This window comes from Saccopteryx leptura, chromosome 3 (assembly GCF_036850995.1).
Source record: "Saccopteryx leptura isolate mSacLep1 chromosome 3, mSacLep1_pri_phased_curated, whole genome shotgun sequence".
Classification (NCBI taxonomy): Eukaryota; Metazoa; Chordata; class Mammalia; order Chiroptera; family Emballonuridae; genus Saccopteryx; species Saccopteryx leptura.
In genome coordinates this window covers 19443946-19471107 of record NC_089505.1, presented here as the reverse complement: position 1 = coordinate 19471107, position 27162 = coordinate 19443946, and the positions used below count along the sequence as shown (strand labels likewise).

Genomic DNA, 27162 nt, shown 5'->3' with positions numbered 1-27162 from the left:
CTGACCAGTGGTGGCACAGTGGATAAAGTATTGACCTGGGATACTGAAGTTCCAGGTTCAAGCCCCAAGGCTGTTGGCTTGAGTGCAAGCTCACCAACTTGAGCGCGGAGTTGCTGGCTTGAGCTTGGGATCATAGACATGAGGCTATGGTCGCTGGCTTAAGCCCAAAAGTCACTGGCTTGAAGCCCAAGATTGCTGGCTTGAGCCAAAGGTTGCTGAGAAGCAATCAATGAACAACTAAAGTGCCGTAACTACAAGTTGATGCTTCTCATCTCTCTCCCTTCCTGTCTCTCTCTTTCTCTCTCTGACTCTATCTCTTTCTTGTGCTTGCTAATAAATAAATAAATAAAAGCTTTTTAACACTACCTACTCTTCTTCAATCAATTCTTAGAATTTATCTCAGAGCCTGTACCAGCTGAATGCTTAAAAAGGCACTGACGCTCACTATAAAAGGGATATATGATTGTGTTCAAGACCCTTCCTCTTCTTCCTCAGATTCACTCCTTCATTTAAACACTAAAAGGTTATCTGTCCTTTATTAAGTTGAGCCATTCTACCATTCCATTTCACCTCTTCTAGAGTAGGCCCTAGAGTTCACTGTAGTGCTATTTACAAAAGTCAAGATTTGGAAGCAGCCCAAGTACCCATCAGTAAATGAGTGGTTAAAAAGCAGTGATACATTTACACAATGGAATACTATATAGTCACAAAAAAGAAAGAAATCTTACTGATGGCAACAGCATGGATGGACATGGAGAATATTACGCTAAGTGAAATAAGCTAGTCAGAGAAAGATAAATACTATTATGATTTCACTTATATGTGAAATCTAATGAACAAAATTAACAATTAAAATAGATATAGACACATAGATACAGAAGACAGACAGACAGCCATAAGAGGGGAGGGGGGTTGGGAGGTGAAGGGATTAAGCAAAAAGAAAAAAAAAGCAACTCAGACACAGGAAAACAGTAGGGTGATTATCGGAGGGAAAGGGGGCGGGGCAGGTAAAAGTGGAGAAAGGGGGCTAAACGCTGCTGGAAGGAGATTAGACTTTGGACGGTGAACACACAATATACACATGATATATTATAGAATTGTACACTTGAAACCTATTAACCAATGAAACGCCAATAGATTCGATTAAAAAAATCTATTTCAGCCACAAAAAAAGTTTAATAAAGTGGCCCTAGAGGTAAAACTAAGACAGTGATCTCCAGGTATCAAACACTTTCAGGACAGACACAGCCCCAGAAGGAGGTCTATTCCCAGGCCGGCGCCGGACCCCTCTCCACCCCACGACCTCCCGTCCTTCCGCGCCCTGACCCAGAGCCTCGTGGAGCTGGCTCAGTGGCCCCAACCCAGCACGGTGGGTGGCTGACCCCGAGCCGCCTGGGCTCGCCGTGGCCCTCCCGGGTTCTGGGTGTGCCGGGGGCCTCTAGGGGGCGTGCGAGCTCCGGGATAGGAAGTCCCCAGAGTCTGGCCCGGCCTGTCCCGAGCGCAGGCGGCGACGAGGGGCGGCCACCTAGCCGGGACCTCCCCCGCCAGGCCAGCCCGACCCTTTCCCCGCCCCGCACGGGCGGCGAGCGGCGGCCGGTTCCGGGTCGCGTGACCGATCAGGCGGTGTGGCGGGCGCGGTCTCGGGGAAGTTTCGACGGCCGGCGGGGACCCGGCGCGGGGCCGGAGCTCGGGAGAGAGCACCTGCCGGCTGGAGCGGGGCCGGGGGTGCGCATGGCGGGCGGCGGGGCGGGGAACCCGGGCCGGGGGGCGGCCGCCGCCGCCGTGCCCGAGACCCGCGAGCACCTCTTCAAAGTGCTGGTCATCGGCGAGCTCGGCGTGGGCAAGACCAGCATCATCAAGCGCTACGTGCACCAGCTCTTCTCGCAGCACTACCGGGCCACCATCGGGGTGGACTTCGCGCTCAAGGTCCTCAACTGGGACAGCAGGACGCTGGTGCGCCTGCAGCTGTGGGACATCGCGGGTAAGCGCGGGGCCGAGGCGCGGACGCGCGGGGACCCTGCAGCAGGGCGGGTGCAGCCTCCGGAAGGGGCGTCCTCCAGGTTCCCCTGCCGCCCGGAGCCCGGGACCACGCGGCTCCGCGCGCTCTGCTCGCCTCTTTCTCTGTCCTCAGCCTGGATTCGCCCGGGCACGTTCAGAAGAGAGACTCAAGTCTCTGGGAAGGTGGAAAAGGATGTGGTCGGATGGAGTCCAGTGGGTCGGGACCATGGAACGGACAGTAGTTGACTTTAACGGCAGGACAAGATAAATGCATAAATAAATAACCCTGGTTACATGCTTCTGCTAAGGCAGTGGAAGGCCTTTTCTATTGAAGAGATGGGAAGGAGCCCTCAACTCCAGAGTTCTCTCGCCTGAGCCGAGGAGAGAGAGTCACAGGGCCTTTCCAGAAGTTTTACCCCTAATCGCTGACCAGCTTAGAGTACACTCAGGCAGTGTAGCGGGAGGGGCCAGCTCCTCTCATTCAGCCTTGACATTCACTGATGAGAACTGAAGTTCATGACTTACTCCAAGTTCCACTTCCAGTTATTGGCATAACCAAACTGGAAACCAGGTTCCTTTTCAGAACGTTTTTCATCACCCACTCGGATCTAGACCGTTCCTTTTGAGTGGGACTCCGACTCCGCTCCTCGTTTACCATGCCGTGCGTTCCTAAGTCAGGTCACCCAGCTGAAGATCTGGGGAAGCTTCTCTTGAAACTTGATGTTCCTCCTTTCTCTCAACTCCTACTCCTGCCTCCCCTCCCCAACATGTTTTCCTGGTGTTTGCTTTCAGGTGTCAGTTTGAAGCATATTACTACCCCGTTTGAGGGGGCACAGACACTCCTTGCTCTAGTTTATGAAAACTTGCACTCTGGGTAGTGTGGTGGGTGGGATGCAGGCATTAAAAAAGATGTTCACTTCCGGAAAGTTTAGGCCCTGGCTGGTTGGCTCAGCGGTAGAGCGTCAGCCTGGCGTGCGGGGGACCCGGGTTCGATTCCCGGCCAGGGCACATAGGAGAAGCGCCCATTTGCTTCTCCACCCGCCCCCTCCTTCCTCTCTGTCTCTCTCTTCCCCTCCCGCAGCCAACGCTCCATTGGAGCAAAGATGGCCCGGGCGCTGGGGATGGCTCCTTGGCCTCTGCCCCAGGCGCTAGAGTGGCTCTGGTCGCGGCAGAGCGACGCCCCGGAGGGGCAGAGCATTGCCCCCTGGAAGGCAGAGCATCGCCCCTGGTGGGCGTGCCGGGTGGATCCCGGTCGGGCGCATGCGGGAGTCTGTCTGACTGTCTCTCCCCGTTTCCAGCTTCAGAAAAATACAAAAAAAAAAAGATGTTCACTTACGGAACGTTTAAATGTGGATGTGGTAGCCAGAGTTACCCGGCTCAGTTGTTTTCCGTGTTAAAGAAGCTCAGCATTTGACTGCTAGTGTTCAGGGCTGGAGAGACTGTCCTTCATCCTACAGCTGCTGGAGCCGAAGCCCATAGATAGTATGGTCCCCAGCTGGTAGCACAAGGGGGTCGTGTGGAGACGCAGATCTGTGAGCTAGATAGTGCTCTTTTCATGCAAAACTTATTACATGTGAAAAGTATTGAAGAATTATAACCTAGATACTCATTTATTTTAGAATAGACTTTTCTACCTGAAATAATGATATGTACATCATTTCTTCAGAGAAAGGGGAGAGGGTAGTCAGCTTTGGACTCTGCTTTTTAAAAAAAAATTTTGGTTCCAGAAAACCAAAAGTTCGTTTGAAAAGTCATCTTTTGAAGCCAGGGACTTCTTTCAAAACACTTCCTGCTACATAGAATACTTATGAACACTAGTATTGCCTTATGACTAGCCCCCATGGATTCTAACGGTTGCCTAACCATGTGATAATCATTCTCCCGGAATCTTCAGTGTGGCTGTGGATTTCCATGGAGATTTTAAACCCCCGCCTTGGAGGCTTGTTGACTTTGCATTAGTCTTCTTGTAAAATAATGTGTTAGTTAGCTGTTACATTATGATTGGATCTCACTGCAGGTAAATAAAAGATTTTTTTATGGCATAGTTGTTTTTAAGCATCAAGGGAAAATGCTGCTACTTGGAGACTTGGGAAAGCAAAAACATCAGTAAGAGTTTTCTTCCTGGGTATTCCCCTCTTCTTTTTATATTCTTGAACAGACCTATGCAACCAGGTAGGGGCATAGTCTTTATTGGACTCTGGTACCTATCAGCCCAGATGGAATATCCTTGCACTTTTGCCTTTAAAAAAATTAAATAAATAAATAAATAACTTGAGCTTTGCCAGCAAGGAAAGCAGAACTTTATTACCTCCCAAAGGAATTTTTGGATATTAGATACATTCAACCCATACACACCAGCAGTGGACAAGATTAGAGGTAAACCTATGAGGCAATTGGAAATTATTAGGGTCACCTTATAAATAAGGTTTTTCAGAGATGGAGTCTTAATATATAAGGAAACTGGGAGACAAAAATAACTAGGCTTTAACTTAAGGTTTTAAGAGCTACATCATTAACTATGCTTGGTTTGGGTATTTGAGCAATTAATGAATCCTAGCTCATACCATTTGAATTAACTAGTAATGATGTAATGAAGGCACACTGGAGGCCACTCCACAGTTCCCTCATGGCTAAATATATTTGCCTTATGTAGTAAAGAGTTGAATTATATTCAGATCTCAAAGGATAGACGTATTCCTTAATTGCACAATAGTAGGTTGAACTGGCCACTTGATATGACTAATTTAAGGTGTGGTGTTATTACTAGTTAGTATTTCTGTTGTTGCTGTAGAGATGGAAAAGGTGGTAAAAAAATTATGTCTAGTCTCTATTTTTGCAAGCTTTGGCAAGTGTGACAGGCAGGAATTGTCCAAATGTTTCCTACAGGCAATTTAAGCTAAACTCTTCAAGTTAAGAAAAATAGTGACTCCTGAATACAGGCCTTATGAATCTTCTTTCATTCAAATGAATGTGGCTTTAAAGTACAGATACAGTTTAATACAATTTTTATATTAGGCAATTGCTTTTTCTTATTTCATACCTGCTTTGAGACTGCTGCTCAATAAATATTGAAATGTACTAAAATATTGACATCTCCGTTAAGATTTTAAAGAGTTGAGGTAAATATGCATACTAAGTTAAGATGTTTCTGATCTTTATTTATTATGTATTATAGGTGAAGTAGTATTTGGCTTACTACTTGTTATAAGTTTATTAGCAACTTTAGGATTTTCCATGTAGGTTGAATGGCTGGTCTAAGTTAAATTTTTTTTTATCTATTTAGATCTACTATAATTTAGTCTTTAGGGATTTATTGAAGTGACTTGTGTTTGTAGGAGAGTAAAATTTTTATCTCTACCTTCTTAGAGTTTTTATCTGGACCTGAGAGTTAAATTGATGGAAGACTTAATATAAGTTCTTTTATTTACTTAACATAATCTTTTCTTTTTTTTATTAAGTGAGAGGCAGGGAAGCAGAGACTGACTCCAGCATGTGCCCTGACCCCTACCGGGTGATGCTTTGCCTGGCTAGGCCACAGCTCCATTGCTTAACAACCAAACTAATTTTAGCACCTGAGGCCTAAGCCATGGAGCCATCCTCAGTGCCCGGGGCCAACTTTGCTCAAGCCATTTGAGCCATGGCTGTGGGAGAGGAAGAGAGAGTGAGAGATGGGGGTGGGGAGTGGTGGAGAAGCAGATGGTCGCTTCTCCTGTATGCCCTGACCAGGAATCGAACCTGGGAATTCCACACATCAGGCCGACTCTCTACCACTGAGCCAACTGGCCAGTGCCTAATATAAATCTTTTTTACATCACCCAATTGCCCTCATAAGAAAATGAAGACTCAAGTGGCAAAACCTAAATACTTTTATAGTAGGCTGAACAAAAAAGAGGCCTTTAGTTCATTTTGGGGGCGGCATATTCTGCCACCATTCACTTTTTTAGGATTAAAATTTCTTCCTAAAAATCTGAGTAATGCTCCTTTGGGCCATAGAACGAATCAGAAACAACCGACTCTGAAGTTCATGTAAATATTATTTACCAAAGCATAAAATGCATGCTTGGAAGACATTTTAAATTATATAAACCATACTTGGAGTCACTTTTTTTTTAAATTTCCACCCTAAATTAGAATGTTGACCCTGATTTTCTTGTCCCATCTTGCATATTGGCAATCAGTATACCTAGTGGTCTCTTGTCCAATTTCTTAACTTTCCTTTAACCCTTCATGAGCAAGAATCTGGAATATTACCTCCAATACTTTTTTGATTTTCAAAGCATCTGCCAGTCAGGGATTATTAGTGTTCTGTTTTTCTGTAAATAGGAAGAAGCAGTGCTTTGAGGCACTCATTTGTTGCAAATTTTTCGCCTTTGCCACCTCACAGCATACAGAAACTAATTAGTGAAATTCTGCGGCACACCAAAAATACACTTTGGTCCATCTTATAAATAAAATAAGTATAATTTTGCTGTATTCATATCAGATGGCTGTTGCTGTGTTGGCTCTTGTCATTTTTTTGACAGTCTAAGGGAAAAGAGGCCACAGCCGCACCAGTCGAAAAGCACTAGGTCAGGTAGTTATTCGTAACCTGTGTCTTAAATAGTGAATGCTATATCACTTTCCTAGGGCTTATTGTCAGTCAGTAATTTCCAATTGCTTAAGAACTCACCTATAGGGATTTTTAAAGCCTTCATTACCTACGACTCCCGTACAACCTTCCATCTTCAGTCTTATTCCGGATCACTTGCTTTGCTGAATCACCAGCAAAGCTTCCTGTCCCATTTCCCGTCTTTCAACGTTCCTTTCTTTGTGAGTCCTGAGACACCTTGGCATGCCCCGGTCTGGACTGTGCGTTCACAGCTGCACAGACAGGATGGTCAGCACAGTAACATATTTCCGTTACACGTATTGAAATTCCTAGATAAGGATATGCCTGTTGCCTTTCCTCTTCAGTTTGAATATGTTACCATCCTTAGTTGGCTCAATGAACCCAAGCATAAAGACCATCAGGTTAGCAGTAGAGACCGTGGAGCCCTGGCAAGTACTAGAACTTCACTTTGCTCCCACCATTTGCCTGATCATTCTGTTGTTTGAATCAAATTATAACCTTTAGAGATCCCACAGTCTGAGTACTGGGGAGTATAGTAACTGGACCGATAAAACATAGGTAATCAGTTGCATTGTACAGAGACATCTCATTTCTCTGAGATACAAGAACAATAAGCTATTAACAGTATAGCTGCCGATTGTGAGTTCACCAGTATCAAAACAATATAAACCCCTTGTCTACATTTGCAAATGTCTTCATCATCTCTAATTAGAGCACGTGACTCATATTTTGTACCCATTGTGATCATTATCATCTCTTTGTGTTATCAACCCAGGATTTTCAGTTATTATGCGTCTCTTCATTATGAAGCCCAGCACTTCCAACAAGGTCGACACTTTTTGTTTGGCTCCATCATTTTTTTGTGTGTGTGCATTTTGAAAGACTGTTTCCAAATTGCAGGCTTTTCTGAAGATAACAAAGCTGTCTGATGGTATACGGTTTCAGAGCACACCCAGGAAAAGCAAGGGGATAATTACAGATGCTTGCCTGCTCTACTGCGTGACATCACTGTTTAAACCTGTAACCATGCATTAGTCTAGAGAAGCAGGGTCATTTTCAAAGATATTTTCGGAGAACTTTTATCCATCGTGCAGTGTATGTGTTATCCTCACCTTCCAATTTTCTTGACCTCTCGATACGGAAATTTCAACGATTCTTTCTTCTATTTTAAAATGTTCCCAGGACTTTGTTTTCACTCAGGTCTGATTGGATGAACACGTCAGGAGACAACAGTCATTGAAAACAAAGTTTGTTACTTACAGTTCCCAAGAGGAGGGAGCAGGCCACACACCACGCAGGACCTCCTGTGGAAGCGACAGTGTTGGTCAGTGGCAGAATGGCGAGGGGACAGCATCAGCAAGGGCCTTGATTGTGGTTTTTGCAGGAAGGAAGGGCAAGGCAGCATAGACAAACTGAGCGAACTTCAGTTTGGATGGTTTGAAAGATTAGTGGACTCTGGGCCATAGGGTGGACTCTAGTTGTCTAACGCTGGCCATGGGGTGATTTAGGGCCAGAGATGGAGTCCCTTCTGTAGGGACTGAAACAGGAGACAGATGGAGGGTATGGACTCTGCATGGGGTGATTGACGTATCAAAGACATGCTCTCAGCAAGTTGTCATCTATCTCTAAGATCTAGCTAACCCAGGGAGGGTCACTCTCTTCCCTGGTCCACAAGACTCCAAGATGTCAAAGCTTCATAAAATATAGAAAATAAAAAACACGATTAATACGTATTTATTAAAATAAACTGAAAGTACACTTGCAAAGAAGAAGACTTTGAAGGCCTTACATTTGTAACCCCAAAATAGCACACCCTTAAAATACTGAGGATTTCATACTGGTGAAAGAATTAATAGTGAGTGGGCTAAGTTGACATACTTAAGTTGTATTATGGTCACAGAGATTTTCTCTTGGATAGTGAAAGAAATGAAGACATAAATATGGGGAGATTTCTAGAGGACATAAAAGATCCAGAAGAAAAAAGTGTTTTAGAATTCTACTCAATTATATTTCCAGAAAGTTTTTTGACTTTTTTTGCAATCCAGGAGACTAGGAATCTGTCATTTCTTCACTCTTCTTTGAGAGAGATGAACCACATAAAAATAAATAGCAGGAGGTAGTTCAGGGATCTCTGTTGATATTTTCATTGATACATGACCTTACTTTCTCTTCTCCCCATTCTTTGCATTCACTTCTATCCAGATCGTAAGCATCTTCTGCAGTGATGTTTGATTGCTTCTTGAAATTAAACTATAAACATTTTTTTGTAGTGTGATTGTATAGTACCCTCTCCATCAGACTCATGTGAGGTGCTTAAAATGCAAATTCTTGCCCTGGCCAATTGGCTCAGCGGTAGAGTGTTGGCCCTGTGTATGGAAGTTCTGGGTTCGATTTCCGGCCAGAGCACATAGGAAAAGTGCCCATCTGCTTCTCCACCCTTTCCCCTTTCCTTTCTCTCTCTCTCTCTCTTCCTCTCCTGCAGCCAAGGCTCCACTGGAACAAAGTTGGCCTGGGCACTGAGGACAGCTCCATGACCTCCACCTCAAATGCTAGAATGGCTCAGGCTGCAACAGAGCAACGCCCCAGATGGGCAGAGCATCACCCCCTGGTGGGCATGCCAGGTGGATTCCGGTTGGGTGCATGCAGGAGTCTGTCTCTGCTTCCCTGCTTCTCGCTTCAGAAAAATACAAAAAAAAAAAAAAAAAAAAAAAAAAAAAAAAGAATAAAAAAAGAATAAAATGAAGATTCTTTAGCACAAGCTGTATCAACAAACTTGGCTTCCTCTGACAAACATTACCATGCATCTTGACTTACAAGAGAGAAGTGGATTCTCTCACTGACAAAGTATGTGGTTGGGCCGTCCAAGGCTGGTAAGCAGAACCACAAAGTTTTCATGAACTAAAGCTGACATTTCACCATTCAGCTGCTCCTTGGCCGAATTCTGTGTCTTTGTGGTTCAATCAAATGTACATACCCTGCTGTGCAAGACCAGGAAATCTATGTGTTTTTGTTCGTTTGTTTTAATTGTATGCATTACTTCCCCAAAAAAATTCCGTGAAGGGATATTGGAGTAGACGACTAACAACCCTCCCTACTTAGCATATTAGGATTCCCAGAGGTGGGGCCTGGAAATTTGCAATTTACCAAGCCCCACGGGTTATCTGACTTATACTGGAATTGTGGGCAATTGTTCTGTCATTGGCTTTGTGGCACCCTGCGAGGAGACCCACTGCCTCTGCACCCAGCCTGCTGGCTCCCCAAGCTCCCTCAACAGCTGCCTTCCAGGACCCTTATCCCTTTCTCTGTCTCGTGTCGTCTCCTCCTTATCTGTGTGGCTATCTCAGAAGCCCCCTCATGAGGGTGGCATGTGGAGACAAGGTATACAGGACAGAGATGGTCCATTTCTTGCTTCTGTTGTTGAATCAATTAGTTGAGAAAGGAAGCGCTCATAGCTTAAACTTTTCAAACTATTGTGACTTTGGATACACATCCAAAAGATATTTTGATTTTACTCCCTACTTTAAATGGATTAAAATCAGCTGTTCTTTTTCCAGTCACCACAGAAGACCTAAATATTTGGACAAGACAGACCTTATCCTGGGACGAAATATCCCCAAAGCCCAGTCACCTCAGTTTGCGAAAGGAAATACCCAGAGTCTGAGTTGACACGTATCTGGGACTGGTAATATTGAGGGTTACTTTCTGATAATGCTGCTACTGTTAAGCCTAATCCGGAGGGACCCGAAACATTGAAGACATGAACAAAGTCTGTCGATTATACACCAAAGCTTTATTGTCTAGCTTGGCCAAGCGGCGGCAACTCCAACAGAAATCTAAGGGAGCGCACGCCGGTCCTTTGTTCTACTTGGTTTTTATAGTTTTGTAAGTGGGAAGTACAGAAGCAAAAATTGTAATTAGGAGCCCCTTACCACTATTGGTTATAGTCATATGTCCTTTAACATGATAGGACCATGTTCAATTTGCAAGCCATACATTCTTTTGGAGAAAACAAAATTTACAAGTCAACACAATGGCAGAAAGATATCTTTTTACATATTAAAAGGCATTCTCATATTATCTAGTGTTCATCTGCTATCTCTCTGTCCGGAGTCACACGTGTTAACCACACGCATTTACATAGGAGAGGTAGTTTCCATGGGGACAAATGCCCGCAAATGGCACATAGTTATAAGAAAAGGTTTATTCTGGCTTTTGTCTCCCTGCACCTGGCTAGCCATTCACCCCTTTCCCCACAGGTGTAGTGGAATGTCATGGAATCCATGTTTTCCTCCCCTTTGCTTTTACAATACAATGCCAAGAGCCATCCTGGTTATGCCAAACACACAGTACAGAGACTATTCTCACAATTTCTCTGCACACCTTAACCCAAATTAATAAAATGTTCTCCAAGCCTCTTAAAATATTCATATTAGTTCTGTAGTTTTTGGTACCTTACAACCCCTGCGGGTGCAGTGGCTCAGTGGCTCCTCACCACCATCTCAAGAGCAGTTTATTTGCCTTTTAGTTTAGGTATTGTCCTATTTTTTCTGTATTGAGTTTTGTTATTTTGCTTGACAAACAAGTTGAATATCAACCTCAAAAGGTGGCGTTGTGAGCAAACACGATGTTCTGTACATACACGATTTAACAAGCACTTTGCCTGCCTTTCCCTATCATGGTATTTCTCCAAATGGAACTATATTTCCAAATGGAAGCATAGATTCCCAGAGCTGGAAACTTGGTCTTTGACCCTCTCACATAATAATAGTTAAAATTTATTAAAAATTATATTTTCTAGTCACTGTCATTCAATTTACTTTTATTCTCATTTACGTTTACAATAATCTGGAAAAAAAAATGGGAATCATTCCCAGTTTACACACGAGTAAACTGAGACTCAAGAAGGTTAGGGGATTTTCCCAAGGCCTATACACCTATGACTTGCAGAGATAGGACAGGGATTTAGATATTTCTGACATCAAAGGTTTCCTTGCTATGTTATCTCCCTCTCATTTTAATATGATAAAAAAAAATCAGAGAAATGAACAGAATTGTGTAATATCATGTGACTCCTCTTACCCTCTTAGTAACACAGTATTAAATGGGGAAAGTCAGTGCATTTCAAATCTAAACTCAGATGGTGCTAATTTGATGTATTATCTTTTCAACTTCTGTTATTGAGAATAAGAGAGCCACTCCTATGATGGAAAATTGTGCAAGCCAGCATGGCGGACATGCCAGGAGCAGCGCAGTCTGTTCATACTCACTTCACTTTATTGGTTTAGTATAATGGTAGTTCTTTAAGAAATTGTTTCACTTTTAACAATGCCTATTATTCTAGCATGTTAAATATTCAAGTATAACATAGGGGCGAGTTTCTAATAGCTTCATAAAGTAGTAGTACAATGAGTCATAAACTTGATGTCTAAATACAGTGAAACTCACGTGGCTACAAATTATAGCCTCTTACATATAAAACCCAAGACATACTTCAACATCACACTGTTACTTTTATCAGCTAGAAAACTGTTTAATGGACATATCATTATCTTTTTAGAACTGATGATGGGACTTAAATTTTGACTGGGTCTTCATCTATCAGCCAGCAACCATCTCAGCTTGTTAGAAGAGCTTCATTTCTGAAATGCACAGTGAGATTTCAGGATCTTTTTAAAGGATTTTACATGTTCTAACTAGAAGCTATACGTTTTTATCTAGTCACCCTGAGCAAGACTGTGTAGCTCAGTGGTTCTCAATGGGTGGGGAAAAGTTAGCGTTTATGTTTGGAAAACTAAGCACTCGTTATCTCTTGTCACTTTGATTTGTTTGTCATTGTGAAATTCGTATTTTGAGTTTCAAATAACATTTAGAAACATTTATTAGATTATTTATCAAATGGGGGCATGAACATAACTTATTGAGACAAACTAAAGAATTCCATTGGTTAAAAATGACAAGAGAAAGCATCTCTGGCCTGTGGTTTTGATAACGTTTCATAATGCAGTACTTTCCATTTTAAATAGGAGGGGGAACACTATCATGTTGGAAATTTGCATTCAATATAAAGAGATAAGGCAGAGTATTTCATTTTCTTTTCATAATTGGAGCATATAATCCTGGCAATATATTACTTCTGTTGTCTTGACTCCTTTTCAAGGTTATTGAAATTGGATACTCCCAAATATTAGATAAGCATTTGATCCTTTTGCCATGTGTACCTTAGGGTTCATCCATTTGGGTATGTAAGTTGTGCATCTTCAAATATCTTTGAACCTAGATGACTAGCACTGTGCTCTTTTTCTCTTTTCTCAATGCCAAGATGTAGAGTTATTATAAAGATTCCGTCTTCTAGAGAAGGAAGTAACAGATCTTTTTGAAGGCTAAAACATTTTAAAGTTATTTGGAATATGCTGGCAATATGCCCACAGCAACATGGATGAAAAAGGCTGTCCCAATTTGGGGGTTACTCATGTACTCAGGAGCAGGACGTTTCCCTTAGCTGCCATGGGACAGTCTGAGGGGACAGAGAGCAGGCGTTCACTTCTGTAGTCAGGCTACTATTCCTAAGGAAAGCCTGCCTAGTGGTATTACCGTGGATCTATTTGGATACATGGGGCATATGTAGCAGTCGTAGGCCCTAGAAAATAGTTGGCTAACAGATCAGACAGCACATTAGATAAGCAAACAGCTTCAAAAATTTGAGATGAAAAATTTATTTTTTCATCTATAAAATAAGAAAGGTTGGACTAGATGGTATGCGTTGTCATCTTCTCATTATAATATCGCCCATTTAAGGGGTTTGTTCAGAAAACAGGAACGGTTTTTCCCCCCTTTAGTAAGAAATGGCCACAGCACTGGTCAAAGAAGATGGTGTTATTTAAGAGTTTGCCCACCATCTGAATACTCCTGCAGACCTATAAAGAGGAAGGTCTCCCAGGTTCTGCTGAGTTTCCATATTACTCAAAGCTTTAATTTTTAACATAAACACACTACACAAAACAAACCTTATGCAACTGTCTTTGTAGGTAATAACTGCAGACTTGCTTCGCTACCCAGTCCTCTCCTGTCATGGGACACAACCCAGGCGCATTCAGCAATGCAGGAAAGTCCTGCATTTTTGTATTTGTGGGAAGTAGAATCCCAAAATAATAAAGATTTTTTTTTGGATGAAACTTAACCTGATTATTTTATTCTTCCATTATTCCATTAAGCAATATCTAAAATTGTATGATGGCATAGTAGAATTTGGAGGTGAAAGTACTAATTTGGAGTAGTAGCTTTGTATTTGTCACTATCAATAAAATGTAGATAAGGTGTGTTTTTCATCATGTGTCTTAATAGGAAAGTGTCCTATCAGTAATTCTATCATTGGTCATAGTTCTTAATCTTAGATTAGCATTGACTGTCACTCACTTTTCCTTAGTCCTCTACTCAGTAACTTGACCAATTGGAGGTATAAGCTTTAAAAGTCAAGGCAACTGCAAGGTAGCTCAGAATGGCTGGCATCATATTTCCATAGGTATGTGGGAATCAGAGGACCCAGGTTTGAGTCCCAGCTGTTTTAGTTAGTGCTACCAGAGTCCTGTTCAAGCAGCTGTTTGTGTATGTTTTCATCTATCAAATGAAGATAAGGACCCTTCCTATGTCAAAGAGTAGTATGCTATCAGATAGAAGGAGAATGCTTTGCAAAGTCCTATATATGTTTAGCAATAGATATTTTCTGAAGGTTTTTAACCTATTACATTATTTTAAAAGTACAGTATTTGAAGAACTCTATAATTGATCTTTCCTTTAATAGCATAAAACCACTGTGCCACTCTTCGTTCTAAAATAGCAGGTTTGCATGTTGCGCCTCCTTAGAGGAGCATAATCTTGCATATCGAGTCAAGAGCGCATGGAGATGTGAAGGCTAGATGAGTTAAGATCATGAGCTCCTTTATCTCATGTCCAGTCCTACAAGTTTTGGCTAGCCTTTAACCCACTACACTTATCTTCTTCTGGCAAACTTCCTTTTCTCCTATTCTTGTCTCTTCTTCCTCCACTCCCAGTTTTCTCTTTCCTTTAGTACCTCTCTTCTCTTAGACCGAGGGGAGAGGAAGAGGATGGACTCTTTAGCTTTAAGTGCTGCCATCCGGATGGTTACGGAGAGTGTTGTAAGTGCGCAGAACAGAAACAAGTCACTTGTGTACTTAGACCACATGATCAGCCACTTCTGCTCTGTGAGTCAGTTCTGTGTGTATGTCCTTAATCTCACCAGTTTGTGTTGCGTGGAATGGGAGAGATGTGTTTTATAGCATTATTCTTAGGGTCCAGGGGGTCATATCTAAACAGAGACTTTGTCTAAATTAGGAGTTTTTAACCTCTGATTTTGTGTGTTTCCAGGGCAGGAGCGGTTTGGCAACATGACCCGCGTCTACTATAAAGAAGCTGTCGGTGCTTTCATAGTCTTCGATATATCGAGAGGTTCCACGTTTGAGGCAGTCTTAAAATGGAAGAGTGATCTGGACAGTAAAGTCCATCTTCCAAGCGGCGGCCCTATTCCTGCTGTTCTCTTAGCTAATAAATGTGACCAGAAAAAGGACGGTGGCCAGAATCCTTTCCAGATGGACCAGTTCTGCAAGGAACATGGCTTCACCGGATGGTTTGAAACCTCCGCCAAGGTGAGATCTGCTTATCCACTCTGCTGTCAACTTGTAAATCTGAGCTGTAGCTGTAAACTGTTTAGATGGATTGATGTGAGTGGTTGTTGGAAGTCTGGGAAAAAGTGCATCATAGCATGGGTATGTTACAGCTTCTTTCAGTCAACCGCAGGGATCTGTCCAGAGATGGTTAGTGGGGAGGTAAACGGAGGGACCGATTTCACATTAAAACAAAAATGAGCTATTATTCAGAGCAAATAAAAAACGCTATTTCCTGTGAGTTTGAGTCTTTAAATGAAGTCTCATGCACTTAGAGTTTATGGGGTGAAGCCCAAGCATTTTTATTTTTAAGGAAACTTGGGGTCATGTCCCTGGTGAAGATGTAGTTCGTGTGCTAGACTGACAAAGGCATCGACAGGGTTGGAGAAAAGATGAATTTGGGTGATGTTTGAATGAATTTGAACAGAAGGAACATATCTGTATTTGTGACATGCTTCTTCATGAATAGTAGAGTAAAAATTTTTTTTTTTACTTATTAAGCGAAGCAGGAAAAAAAATGTGGTTTTTTTTTAAGAAAAACCAAAACACTTAACTTGGATGTTGAAAATCTTAACAGCCTAGACATGCAAGAAAGTGAAGATGGAAATCAAAAGCACAAAATAATGGAGAGTGGAGGGTGCCTGTTATGTGTGTTGGACGGTTCACTTTAGAGGTCAAATAAAGGCTTATGTAAGAATAATGAAATGTTTGAGAAATTCTCTGATGATGGCCAACTCAAAACCACAGGCCTGGTGTAATCCTAACACAGTTCCAGGTTTTAGTATGTCTTCTGTGAATTTTGTGTGTGTGTTTGTGTATAGTTATGTATATGTATGTATGTATTTTAGAGAGAGAGGGACAAACAGACAGGAAGGAAGAGAGATGAGAAGCATCAACTTGTAGTTGCTTTACCTTAGTTGTTCATTGATTGCTTTCTCATATGTGCCTTGAATAGAGGACTCCAGCTAAGCCAGTGACCTATTGCTCAAGTCAGCGACCTTGAGCTTCAATCCAGTGACCTTTGGGCTCAAGCCAGCGGTCATGTCTATGATCCCATGCTCAAGCTGTATGAGCCCACGCTCAAGCCGGTGACCTCAGGATTCAAACCTGGGTCCTCAGTATCCCAGGCTGATACTCTATCCACTGCGCCACTGTCTGGTCAGGTTTTTGTGTATATTTTTAAAAAAGCGTTATTCCTCCTTATCATCTACATACTACTAGGTTGTTTTTAGGATTACCAGAAAGCCACCCTAAAACTGGAAGATTATTTGCTGCCACAGATGGTCAGAATAATCAAAGCAAAGTAGGAGAGACTGCACACAAAAAAAACCGCTCTGAGGCAGAGCAATGATGGAGTCCCCAGGGTAAAGGTGTCTACTGGAGGCAGAGGTGTTCACTCCGGAGCTGAAGACTGTTTGTTTAAATAAATACATTCTAGCATCTTCAAGTTTAGTTTCATAAATAAAAGTAGCGGCAGAAGAGAGATGACGCCCGGAAAGAAGCTGCATCGGCACTTGGCCAGACAGGAAGTAGGAAATCACAGAAGGGAAGGCTCCACCCGGCGGGGCTCATTCTGGAAGTCACGCCCTGTCTCCTCTATCCTGCGATTCGCTGACTTCCTCACTTTGTTGGAGAAAAATTAATGGTATGGTGTAATGTTGAATACAGCACGAAATTTGGCAGAGATGATGTATCTATCACAGATAAAATTTCCTGTTTAGGTTTTATTTGAATTTATCATTCAAATAATAAATCCAAATGTGTCCCCAGAATCTAGATGGAAGATCTGTAAACACTTGTGCCATGTGGCCTGCCCTTTGAGACTAAGTCATCAGCTTTGTTGTACAGGGGTGGGCAAAAGTAGCTTTACAGTTGTGACTGTGTGAAACACAGAGTTTATTTTTGCATTATTATTTATTAATTATTATATTATTTCCCATATGAACAACTGTGAACCCGCCTTTGCCCATACCTATGTTTGTAGATAGCATCACATAAAGCAGGGGTCAGGAACCTATGGCTCGCGAGCCAGATGTGGCTCTTTTTTGGTGGCTGCATCTGGCTCGCAGACAAATCTTTAATAAAAAAAAATAATAATGTTAAAAATATAAAACATTCTCATGTATTACAATCCATTCATTTCCTGCCACTCATGTTCATGGTTGCAGGTGGCTGGAGCCAATCACAGCTGTCCTCTGGGACAACACCAAATTTTTATTGAATAATGCCTAACGTACATGGGTCGTTGTATGGCTCTCACGGAATTACATTTTAAAATATGTGGCGTTCATGGCTCTCTCAGCCAAAAAGGTTCCCGACCCCTGACATAGAGGGATGAGGAGGAAATCATTGGTTAAGAGTAAAAGTTTCAGGCATGTGCTGTGCTTTCCTATTAATATCTGAGGAGCCAGATCTCCTCAGTAGTAAAGCAGGAGTGTTGCAAGGCAATCACAGTCATGTAAAATGTAGGTTAGAAGTTTTAGTCAAGGCTGGAAGTACTGTCCAAGTGACACTAACACCTACTCTTCTGAGCTGGCCAGCAGCTGCCTTCAGATCTAATTACTGCTTAAATTCCAGTGATCTGAATTCTAATAGAACATAGCTGAAATGACATTTTTGAATTTATGAATTTCATCTTTTCACCTCTGTGGCGAATAATGGCTTCCCAATATGAAAATGTGTGACTAATTATACTACAACATGGGGATTTTTGTTCCTAATCAATTGCTACTACATGCAGTTACAGAGCATAATTACTTGATATACTGGGGACAGTGGGAACTGAATGGCATTTGGACAAAGATCTATACTTTAATTAAAGTTAATACTTGTCTTGAGAATGGAGGTAAAATATCGTGTGTTGATGCTGGAAAAGATACTTTAATAAATGGCACAGGACTTGCAGGTTTCTTGCTGTCTGAGGTGTAACAACCAAGGGAGAGGGCTGGAATGAACTCGAAGGGTTGGATTGGAATTGGAGAGATTGTATAAATGTAATACTATATATCTACATACAATAACCCCTAATTTCTGTGAACAGTATACAGTGTGTCCATAAAGTCATGGTGCACTTTTGACCGGTCACAGGAAAGCAACAAAAGACGATAGAAATGTGAAATCTGCACCAAATAAAAGGAAAACTCGCCCAGTTTCATACCTATTCAATGCAGTTCGATGTGGGCTCACGCACAGATTTTTTAGGGCTCCTTAGGTAGCTATCCCATATAACCTCTACAGACTCGTCACTGACTGATGGCCTACCAGAACGGGGTTTCTCCACCAAACTGCTGGTTTCCTTCAACTGCTTATCCCACCGAGTAATGTTATTCGTATGTGGTGGACTTCGTTATAAACGTGCCTATATTCACATTGCAGTTTGGTCACAGATTCAAATTTAGCGAGCCACAGAACACACTGAACTTTCCTCTATACCGTCCACATCTCGACTGGCATGGCCGTGGTCTGCTCCGCTGTATACACGGTGTTACGTCATCATCTGGGCATGCACACATGCTGCCACATCATCCTACAGAAACTGGGAGGGTTTTCCTTTTATTTGGTGCAGATTTCACATTTCTATCGTCTTTTGTTACTTTCCTGTGACCGGTCAAAAGTGCACCATGACTTTACGGACATACTGTATATACACTATGTGTACAGTCCTGTGATTATGTGTGGGTATCTATACATACATGCACACACTGTAGATGTATAGAGAAAGGGAAACATAAAAGTAGGTACTGATGTGTTTATGGACACACATGTCTGCGCCCAGCACTTATAAGTAACGACACAACAGAACCAGTGAGCTTACTGAGCCCTCAGTAATTTTAAATATTGCTGTTCTCCAATGAAAGGAACTGGGGCTTCCTGGAGAAAGGACTGATTGCAGGGCTGTGGGACAAGGAAAGAAAAGACGTGCCTGAGATATTCTGTGGAGCCAGAGAGTAAGGAACCTGCGAAGACTGTGAGGGAGACACGTCAGAAAGACACGACACCCTCCAATAGGTGCTCCGAAATCTAAGACAATTTGAGCAACAAAGGAAATAATATTGTAATGGGTTTAATCCACAGAATAACGTAATAACCCATGATGTGCATAAGCAAATGACTAAATACGTGGGAGAGAAGAGAACGTTCTCCCGAAGAGTAGAAGTTCGGCTGATACACGTAGAAGGAATGACGGGAATAGAAAATCACCGTTAAACACCACAGTAATAATTGTTTTTAGGGAAGAATTGATTGATGCTAAAATTAACGGGGAAAAGTATGGTAGAAAATAGAACATTTACATGGTTTACTTACAAAGTACAAAGGGAAAAAGGAACTTTTTCAGTGGAGAAACTGGCAGACAAGACCTTAAGCAGGTGTGCCTCAGGCACTGAGGACCGTCACTTAGGCCATTCTCCTGTCAGAAATCCACAACTTGAACTCAATGATAAGGAGGCATCAGGAAGACCCCAATTAGGTGTATTCTCCGGCCATTGCTAAGACTGTCAGGGTCGAGAAAGTTAGGAGACTGAGGAACCATTCCAGATTAAAGGAGACAAGGAGACATGATCACAAAGCTCACCTTCTCAAGTTAATCAGAAATAGGACGATGGGACAATTGTTATAATTTGAATGTTGGTGATAGATTAATACTGACAGTAATACTCTCTAATTTTCTGATTTTGATAATTGTACTTCAGTTACCTAAAAGTTAACATTTGAGGAATATGAGTAAAAGGTGTATAGGAATTTTTACTATTTTTGCAATGTTTTTGCAAATAAAATTATTTTAAAATATTAAGTTGATATTTTAGAAATCACAAATTTTGCTATGTGTTACTTATTGTGTATTTGATGACAACTTATAAATCTGTAACACAAATGTGATAGCTCCTGATTCCTTAGGGTAACCTTTAATGGACATCACACCTAAAGCATTGTTTCAGGTTAGTTTACATGTGACAACTAAAAGTAATAATTTGAACTAATAATATGGGAGAGGGGCATGAGAACTATACAAATCAACTAAAGTCTAACGAAGTCAGGTCAGGGGCGTGCTGTGTGCTGCCTGACACGGAGCTCGGCTGACCAGAGATACAAGCAGACCACGAAGAGCTCTGGAGAAAGAAAAGTTCTGCAAAGATTAATAACTACTCACCTATACTGTACTGCTTACCCAGACCGCAAAGGGAAAACACAAGACCACAAAATATACATTGTAAAGGATAAAGTTAACTCCAACCTTTTTCACTCTCTATGTCCCCGTATCAACAATTTTCTATAGAAACTGCAAACAGATATAAGCTCAACCACTGGAGATGGCTGGGGGTTTCTCTTGCTTCTCTTGTGAAGAGGGAGGGCCTGCTACTACTCTGTGGAGTGGCTTTTCTTGCTTGTCCTCTCTGCTCAGTAAAACCTGCCTTTCCACTTGAATCTCTTTGTCTGTAGGGCTCGGTCTTGAATTCCTACCTGTGTGAAGCCAAGACTCCCTCTGGCATTGCTCAGAGGTGGGGACCGACATGATGGATTTATCCTATTGTAATGTGGTGGAAGCCCACTGACATTTTTCTTCATACTGTCTCCTGAATACTTGAACTGAATGTTCAAGGGCAGGGATAGTTTGCATTTCAGTGCTTTCATTTGTGTGAGTGGCAACCCAGAGTGTGATGAAGATTTATTTGCGACCACCAAAATACACTGCTCACAAAAATTAGGGGATCAGGGAACGTGCAGATACTGCAGTACTGTCAGCCTGTTGATTGCATAGTGCATTTTCACCAATGAAATAAAAGTTGGTTTTGCATCTCGTCTGCATAACTGAACAACTTTGACTTGTCGTTTCCTTTTCTGATGTTTTTAATAAAAATAAAATCAAATGCTTCCTTTTTTTTCAATCGCTTCATATTCATTTTGAAATATCCCCTTATTTTTGTGAGGAGTATGGTTCCTTGAAACTCAGTGGCAAAAGTTTAAAAGAAGAACGTCAAAAAGGGTGATTCTTCGTAAGAGAAGAGAGTTCCTTAGCCACAGTACTCAATGGCATTGAACTCTTGGCAAACACTTTGGAATTGGAGAGGGTGATAGCTGGCGTACTTATAATGCCCCCTTGGAGGAATTTTCCTACTTCCCATTAATACTATTTTTTAAAAATTGAATATATTGGGGTGATACTGGTTAACAAAATTATATAGGTCTCAGACGCCCAATTCTACATCACAGCTCTGTACACTGTGTTGTGTAGTCACCACCCCGAGTCAAGTCTCCATCCATCACCATCTAGCCCTCCTTGACCCTCCTCTGCCTCCCCACCCCACCCCTGGCACTCACACACTGTTGTCTTGTCCATGAGTCTCTTCTCTTTTTCTTTTTGCTCAAGCTTTCCTTCTTCTCTCCCAACCCCTTGTCCCCCCCCCCCACACACACAACTGTCTGCTTTCTTCTGAGAATTAATCCGCAGAATTGATCCTGTTCCTTATTTCTGCTTTTCAGGATAACATAAACATAGAAGAAGCAGCCCGGTTCCTAGTGGAGAACATTCTTGTGAACCACCAGAGCTTTCCTAATGAAGACAACGATGTGGACAAAATTAAACTGGAACAGGAGACCCTAAGAGCAGAGAGCAAATCGCAGTGCTGCTGACGTGGCCTCGCCTCCCCTCATGCTTCCAGGATGTGGGATGTGACCTGACTTGATTTCTCCATTTGGAGCCAATTCCTGAGAATGGATTAAGGTGGTAGCTGTGCCGCTCTGAGGATCTTCCCTGAGCTGTGCTTTCAAATGACAAAGATGGCGCCCCTGGGAGCCTACGCTCAAATGAGGTGTCGATGGTGTAGTCCTAATAGTGGCCCTGACGTTAATGTGAACACTTAGGCTTCTGTTGTTACTGCCATCAGATTCAGGGTAATGTTTACATCCTTCTTAACATCTCTTAAAATGATGATGTAAGCACAGGGGTGCTAATAAAACTCTCCGTGCAGTCTTACAGTAATTATATGAGTCTGTATTTTTGTTTTCCATCTTCATTTTGAAGAAGACATACATTTAGATGTTTAGCCACAGAAGGCTTGAAGTTTCTATTCAGCAATTGTTTTTTTTCAAAACGTCTCTCTAACTTGGAGCTAGTCTTTTCCAATCTATAATAGTCATGGTCAAGGAGAGAATTTATTTCAAAGCACATACAATTATACCCAATATATAGTATGAGCTGTGACAGAAACTGGCTCATTTGTGCTTTTATATAAAGTTTTGGGCATTTAAAGTATAATACACGAGAAACTGAAATCTGGCTCACAATATTTGTATTACCATTCAACCAAATTAAGAACAGAATAAATATGTTGACTGAAATGTTTGTTTTGAATTAATGTTCTGCAAAAGTAATATGGGATATACTATTATGCCTCAGAAAACTTTGTGTCTGTCAGTGTAGGTGTCTAGTTAGTTATTAACTTAAAAGAAAGGAGCAAAACTGGCTCAGCCTAGTTAGGTCGAGGAGCTACAGCTTCACAGACACCCCACGGGACAGCCACAGGCAGGAAAGCCCAGCCTCCATTCTCCTTGGGGAACACTCCCATTCACCCAGACTAGGCGAATGAGAAACTCCTTTGCTGGACGCATGCACAGGAGAAGCCAGATGACCACGCAAAACTTTGAGGCATGCGCAGTAAAAGCCAAGATGGTGACCACAGAGAAAGAGTTTACCCTGGAAAAATGTGGGGAAAAGACCAGATAGGATCAGGACAAAAAACCCCGAAAGATCCAGAAAAGTGATTGGATAGAGGGAGGCACCAGCATAGCCCTGGAGAAATCCAAGAAAGATTGCATAGTTTGTAAGAAAGCTTACACCTCCTAAACGCAAGGAAATGCAATCAAAGTTGAACAAAGGCCTGAGGAGTGCTGTCTCCCTTTAGCAGGTGATCACAGTCCAGCCAGGAACGGAGACTAAGCTCGACTACAGGAGCCTGGGATGTTGGGCTAACGGCATGGCTTCTGCAGGTCCTGGCCTTCCTCCTGGGCTTGGTGGGCCCAACTGTGGGCCTGCAGCTGCAGAGGCTGGACTTCTTCCATAGTGAGATAGAGCTGGGCCGCCTGGTCATGGATGAGACATCTGGCACGGTGTATGTAGGGGCAGTCCTTTGTTTTTGCGCCAATAAATTATATCACTTGTCTCTCTGCCTCCCAACACTTTATATAAAAGTACAACTTAGCCAGTTGCTGTCACAATTTATACTATAGAACCTCAGATATAACCTTATGTGCTTTGAAATAAATTCTTTCCTTGACCATGACTATTACAGATTTGAAAAGAATAGTCCCAAAGTATAGAGCAAAGAAAACTCCATTTTAAAGAAAGTTAGCTTTGAAGTGTAACAAATACTATGCTGCTTCCCTCAAGTCAAGCAGCTGATGACTGACATCCCAGACAGTTCACAGATAGTCTCTGTCTTACTGTAGCTGGAGGAAGACTAGTTACTAGGGATTAAGGGGTCTAAGAAGTACTGCAAGTTCAGCTATCTGGGCAACACAAAGAAAGTGTGTCCCAGGGCTCTCAAGAACATTGGCCTCATGCATACCCTAACTTCTAAGACTAGGCTGGAGTCAGAGGAAGGGCGTGGACTTTCTGCAAATGCAGTGGGGAAGACAGAGAAGCAGACTCGAAATTCTATGGCCTCAGTCTTGTGGTGATTTATTATCATTCCGGGCATGCTGTCAAAAATGAATCAACACACTGTTGTGAGTTGATGGTTACATAAATATTGAAATTCTCAACATCAAAGACAGTGACAAAAACATGAAGTCTTTATAATAAAAATGACCAAAACAGAACATCTTCCCAAGATTATATATATATAATTTGTATAATATGTAAATTATATATATGTAAAGAAAGTTAACATGATATTTATACTGAAAGCTGGCAAGGGTGCACCAAAACAGCAAACTATTGTAGTTGCCAACCTTATAGCAATGCAAAGTCCTATATAAATAATTAGCAAATGAAACCAGCAGCACCATTAAGACCAAAGATATCTGGGATGAGTTTATACAGTTGTTTACTATTAAGATTGTTAGGAAAGCTATCCTGAAATTTACAATGAAAGCAAATCAAAGGGGACAACATGATTTTTCCATAAATGCTGAAAAAGAATTTTGTAAAAATTAATTGCAACTTTCAAAAATTAGGAAAGTGGATACTTTCTGAATATGATTTTTTTTAAGTTTATCTATTGGGCCCAAAACTTAACATCCATGGAAAATGCTGAAACGTTGACATTCATGAAGATCCCATGTGTATGAGATGCAGATAAATATTGAAATAATTTTATGATTTTGAAGAACCATGTTTTCCTTGGAATTGAGAAATAAAATGATTTGTTATAGCAAATATCCTGTAAGAAATGTTTGTACTCTTGGGCATATAAATTTGATTACTTTTTTTTTTCTGAAGCTGGAAACGGGGAGAGACAGTCAGACAGACTCCCGCATGCGCCCGACCGGGATCCACCCGGCATGCCCACCAGGGGCGACGCTCTGCCCACCAGGGGGCGATGCTCTGCCCCTCCGGGGCGTCGCTTTGCCGCGACCAGAGCCATTCCAGCGCCTGGGGCAGAGGCCAAGGAGCCATCCCCAGGGCCTGGGCCATCTTTGCTCCAATGGAGCCTTGGCTGCGGGAGGGGAAGAGAGAGACAGAGAGGAAGGAGGGGGTGGGGGGTGGAGAAGCAAATGGGCGCTTCTCCTATGTGCCCTGGCCGGGAATCGAACCCGGGTCCCCCGCAACACCAGGCCGACGCTCTACCGCTGAGCCAACCGGCCAGGGCAATTTGATTACTTTTATATCAGTTTCCAGCAAACTGCCAATTCTCTGCAAGTAACCGTTGATTGTTAACAAAACTTAAGTTACTTAATAATTAAGGATTATTTTGTGGTTTTCCTTAAGTTGCCCTTTGGAAACTTATTTATTAATATTTATTAATAATATTAATAAATAATAAAACAATAATTAATAAATATTTATTAATAATTGTTTTGTATATAGTTATTTTCACAACAGTTATGTGGCATTTATACCCGACAGAAGCTCCGTTGAGTTATAATTAACATATACAAGGAGTAAAGAGTGGTGATAATAATATTTAATCCTATAAGGATAATGGATATATTTGATCAAGAGAATGTTGCTATGACAGAAACTCTTCTGTCATGTATAAATGCCACATAACTGTTGTGAAAATAACTATATACAAAACAATTATTAATAAATATTTTTAACTACAGAAGTAGATTGACAATTAATGTCAGTATTAGAAGAATATGTTTAGATAAAAGATTTCTGTTCTTTTTAAAGTAATGTGTTTATAATAATGTAATATAAGGCAGAATAAGTATTCATATAATTTGTAACAATTTCAGATAAGACTGAATAGATTATTGGAAGAGAAGAACTAGTGATACCTGATGATCCTGTCCTTGGTCAATCCTTCTTGAAACACTAAAAGAACTGTTAAGAGTGTGCCTAATTAGAAAGTGTAAGATTTATACACTGAAAACCACAAAACACTATTAAAAGACATGAAAGAATAAATAAATAGAAAGACATCCTGTGTTTATGGATTGGAAGACTTAATGTTGTCAAAAATTATTGACAAAGTAAATACAATCGCAATCACAGTCCAATTGCCTTTTTTGCAGAAAAGGATAAACTGATTCTAAAATTCATATGAAAATGCAAAGGACACCAAATAGCCTAATCAATCTTGAAGAAGAACAAAGCAGAGGGGTTTACACCTCCTGATTTCAAAACTGACTTTATAGCTACAGAAATCAAGACATTAGAATCTTAGCACAAAGACATAAAGTAGGTGCTGTGTAATATAATAAGAAATCCTTCTACAACAAATGTAATAGGTTTAGTGGGACATTTAAAAATGAATTTCTGACAAGAAGTAAATGCTAATGAAAGAGAAAACACTAAATCTCAAATCTAGATTTATAACTTTTATATTGAGTTTGCTCACATATACCAGCTCTGACACTTAAACTTCTCATCTCTATAAAAAAGATAAAGAAGTTATAGGGCTCAGGGTTAAACTGAAGGTATAACACTAGCTTCTTTCTGTTCCTATGGGCAAGCTACTTTAATGACTTCAACAGATTCTCGAACTAAACAGAAATTGCTTCCCACACAGTTATGATTTTACCATGCAGAGGCTAGAAATTCAGAACAAAGGATGAAAGAGGTCATCCAGGTTCGATTTAATGCTTCGTGTGGAATGTAGCCGATGATGGGAAAGGGGAAACATGACCTAGTGGGTAGAGAAATCTTGCTTTTTGATGTGAATGGCATTCTGGCAGCTCTGACCTTAATTTTATATAGGTAAATGGAAAAATAAAGCCTGTCATGAAGGAACAAAAAATCATGTCTTTAAAATAGCTTACAGAAAGATGTAAGTCGTCCCCAGTAAAGAACAAAGAACTACAAAACTGATTATAAATCTTGCATTTTTTGCCATATAATTAGGTTACAACTGAGATTTTAAACATTGGAGAAATAATAGATATATAGATTTCCCCTCCAAAAATGTAATCTATAGATTTATTTACTGACAAAAGACTTGATGGATTAAAGATAGTCACAATTCCTTTTTAACTCTCTCATTGGAGAACTAGAGTTTCTTTTTTCCTCAACCTCAGTCTAGTCTGGCCCTGTGACCATAGAAGACACAGATGTGGTGAAAGTGACACCATGCCAGTTCTAGGCTCAGAGGACAAGCAAACAGCCTTTGCTTCTGCCCACTGGGAACATGCACTCCTACACCTGCCTCTCTGAACCTAGCTGTCCTCCTGTGAAAAGCCCAGGTGACGCAATAGGCCATGTGAGGTGCTGTG

The 27162-nt window shown here is 41.5% G+C and overlaps 1 protein-coding gene across 1 annotated transcript; it reads left to right on the top strand.

The window, feature by feature from the left end:
• The first annotated feature begins 1602 nt into the window (after positions 1-1602).
• RAB32 (RAB32, member RAS oncogene family) lies at positions 1603-22264 on the top strand. The gene is made up of 3 exons (XM_066373061.1): positions 1603-1981; positions 14990-15267; positions 21766-22264. Exons 1-3 carry the CDS (start codon positions 1732-1734, stop codon positions 21913-21915), a joined length of 678 nt encoding a protein of 225 aa, XP_066229158.1. The 5' UTR covers positions 1603-1731; the 3' UTR covers positions 21916-22264.
• The last annotated feature ends 4898 nt before the right edge of the window (positions 22265-27162 follow it).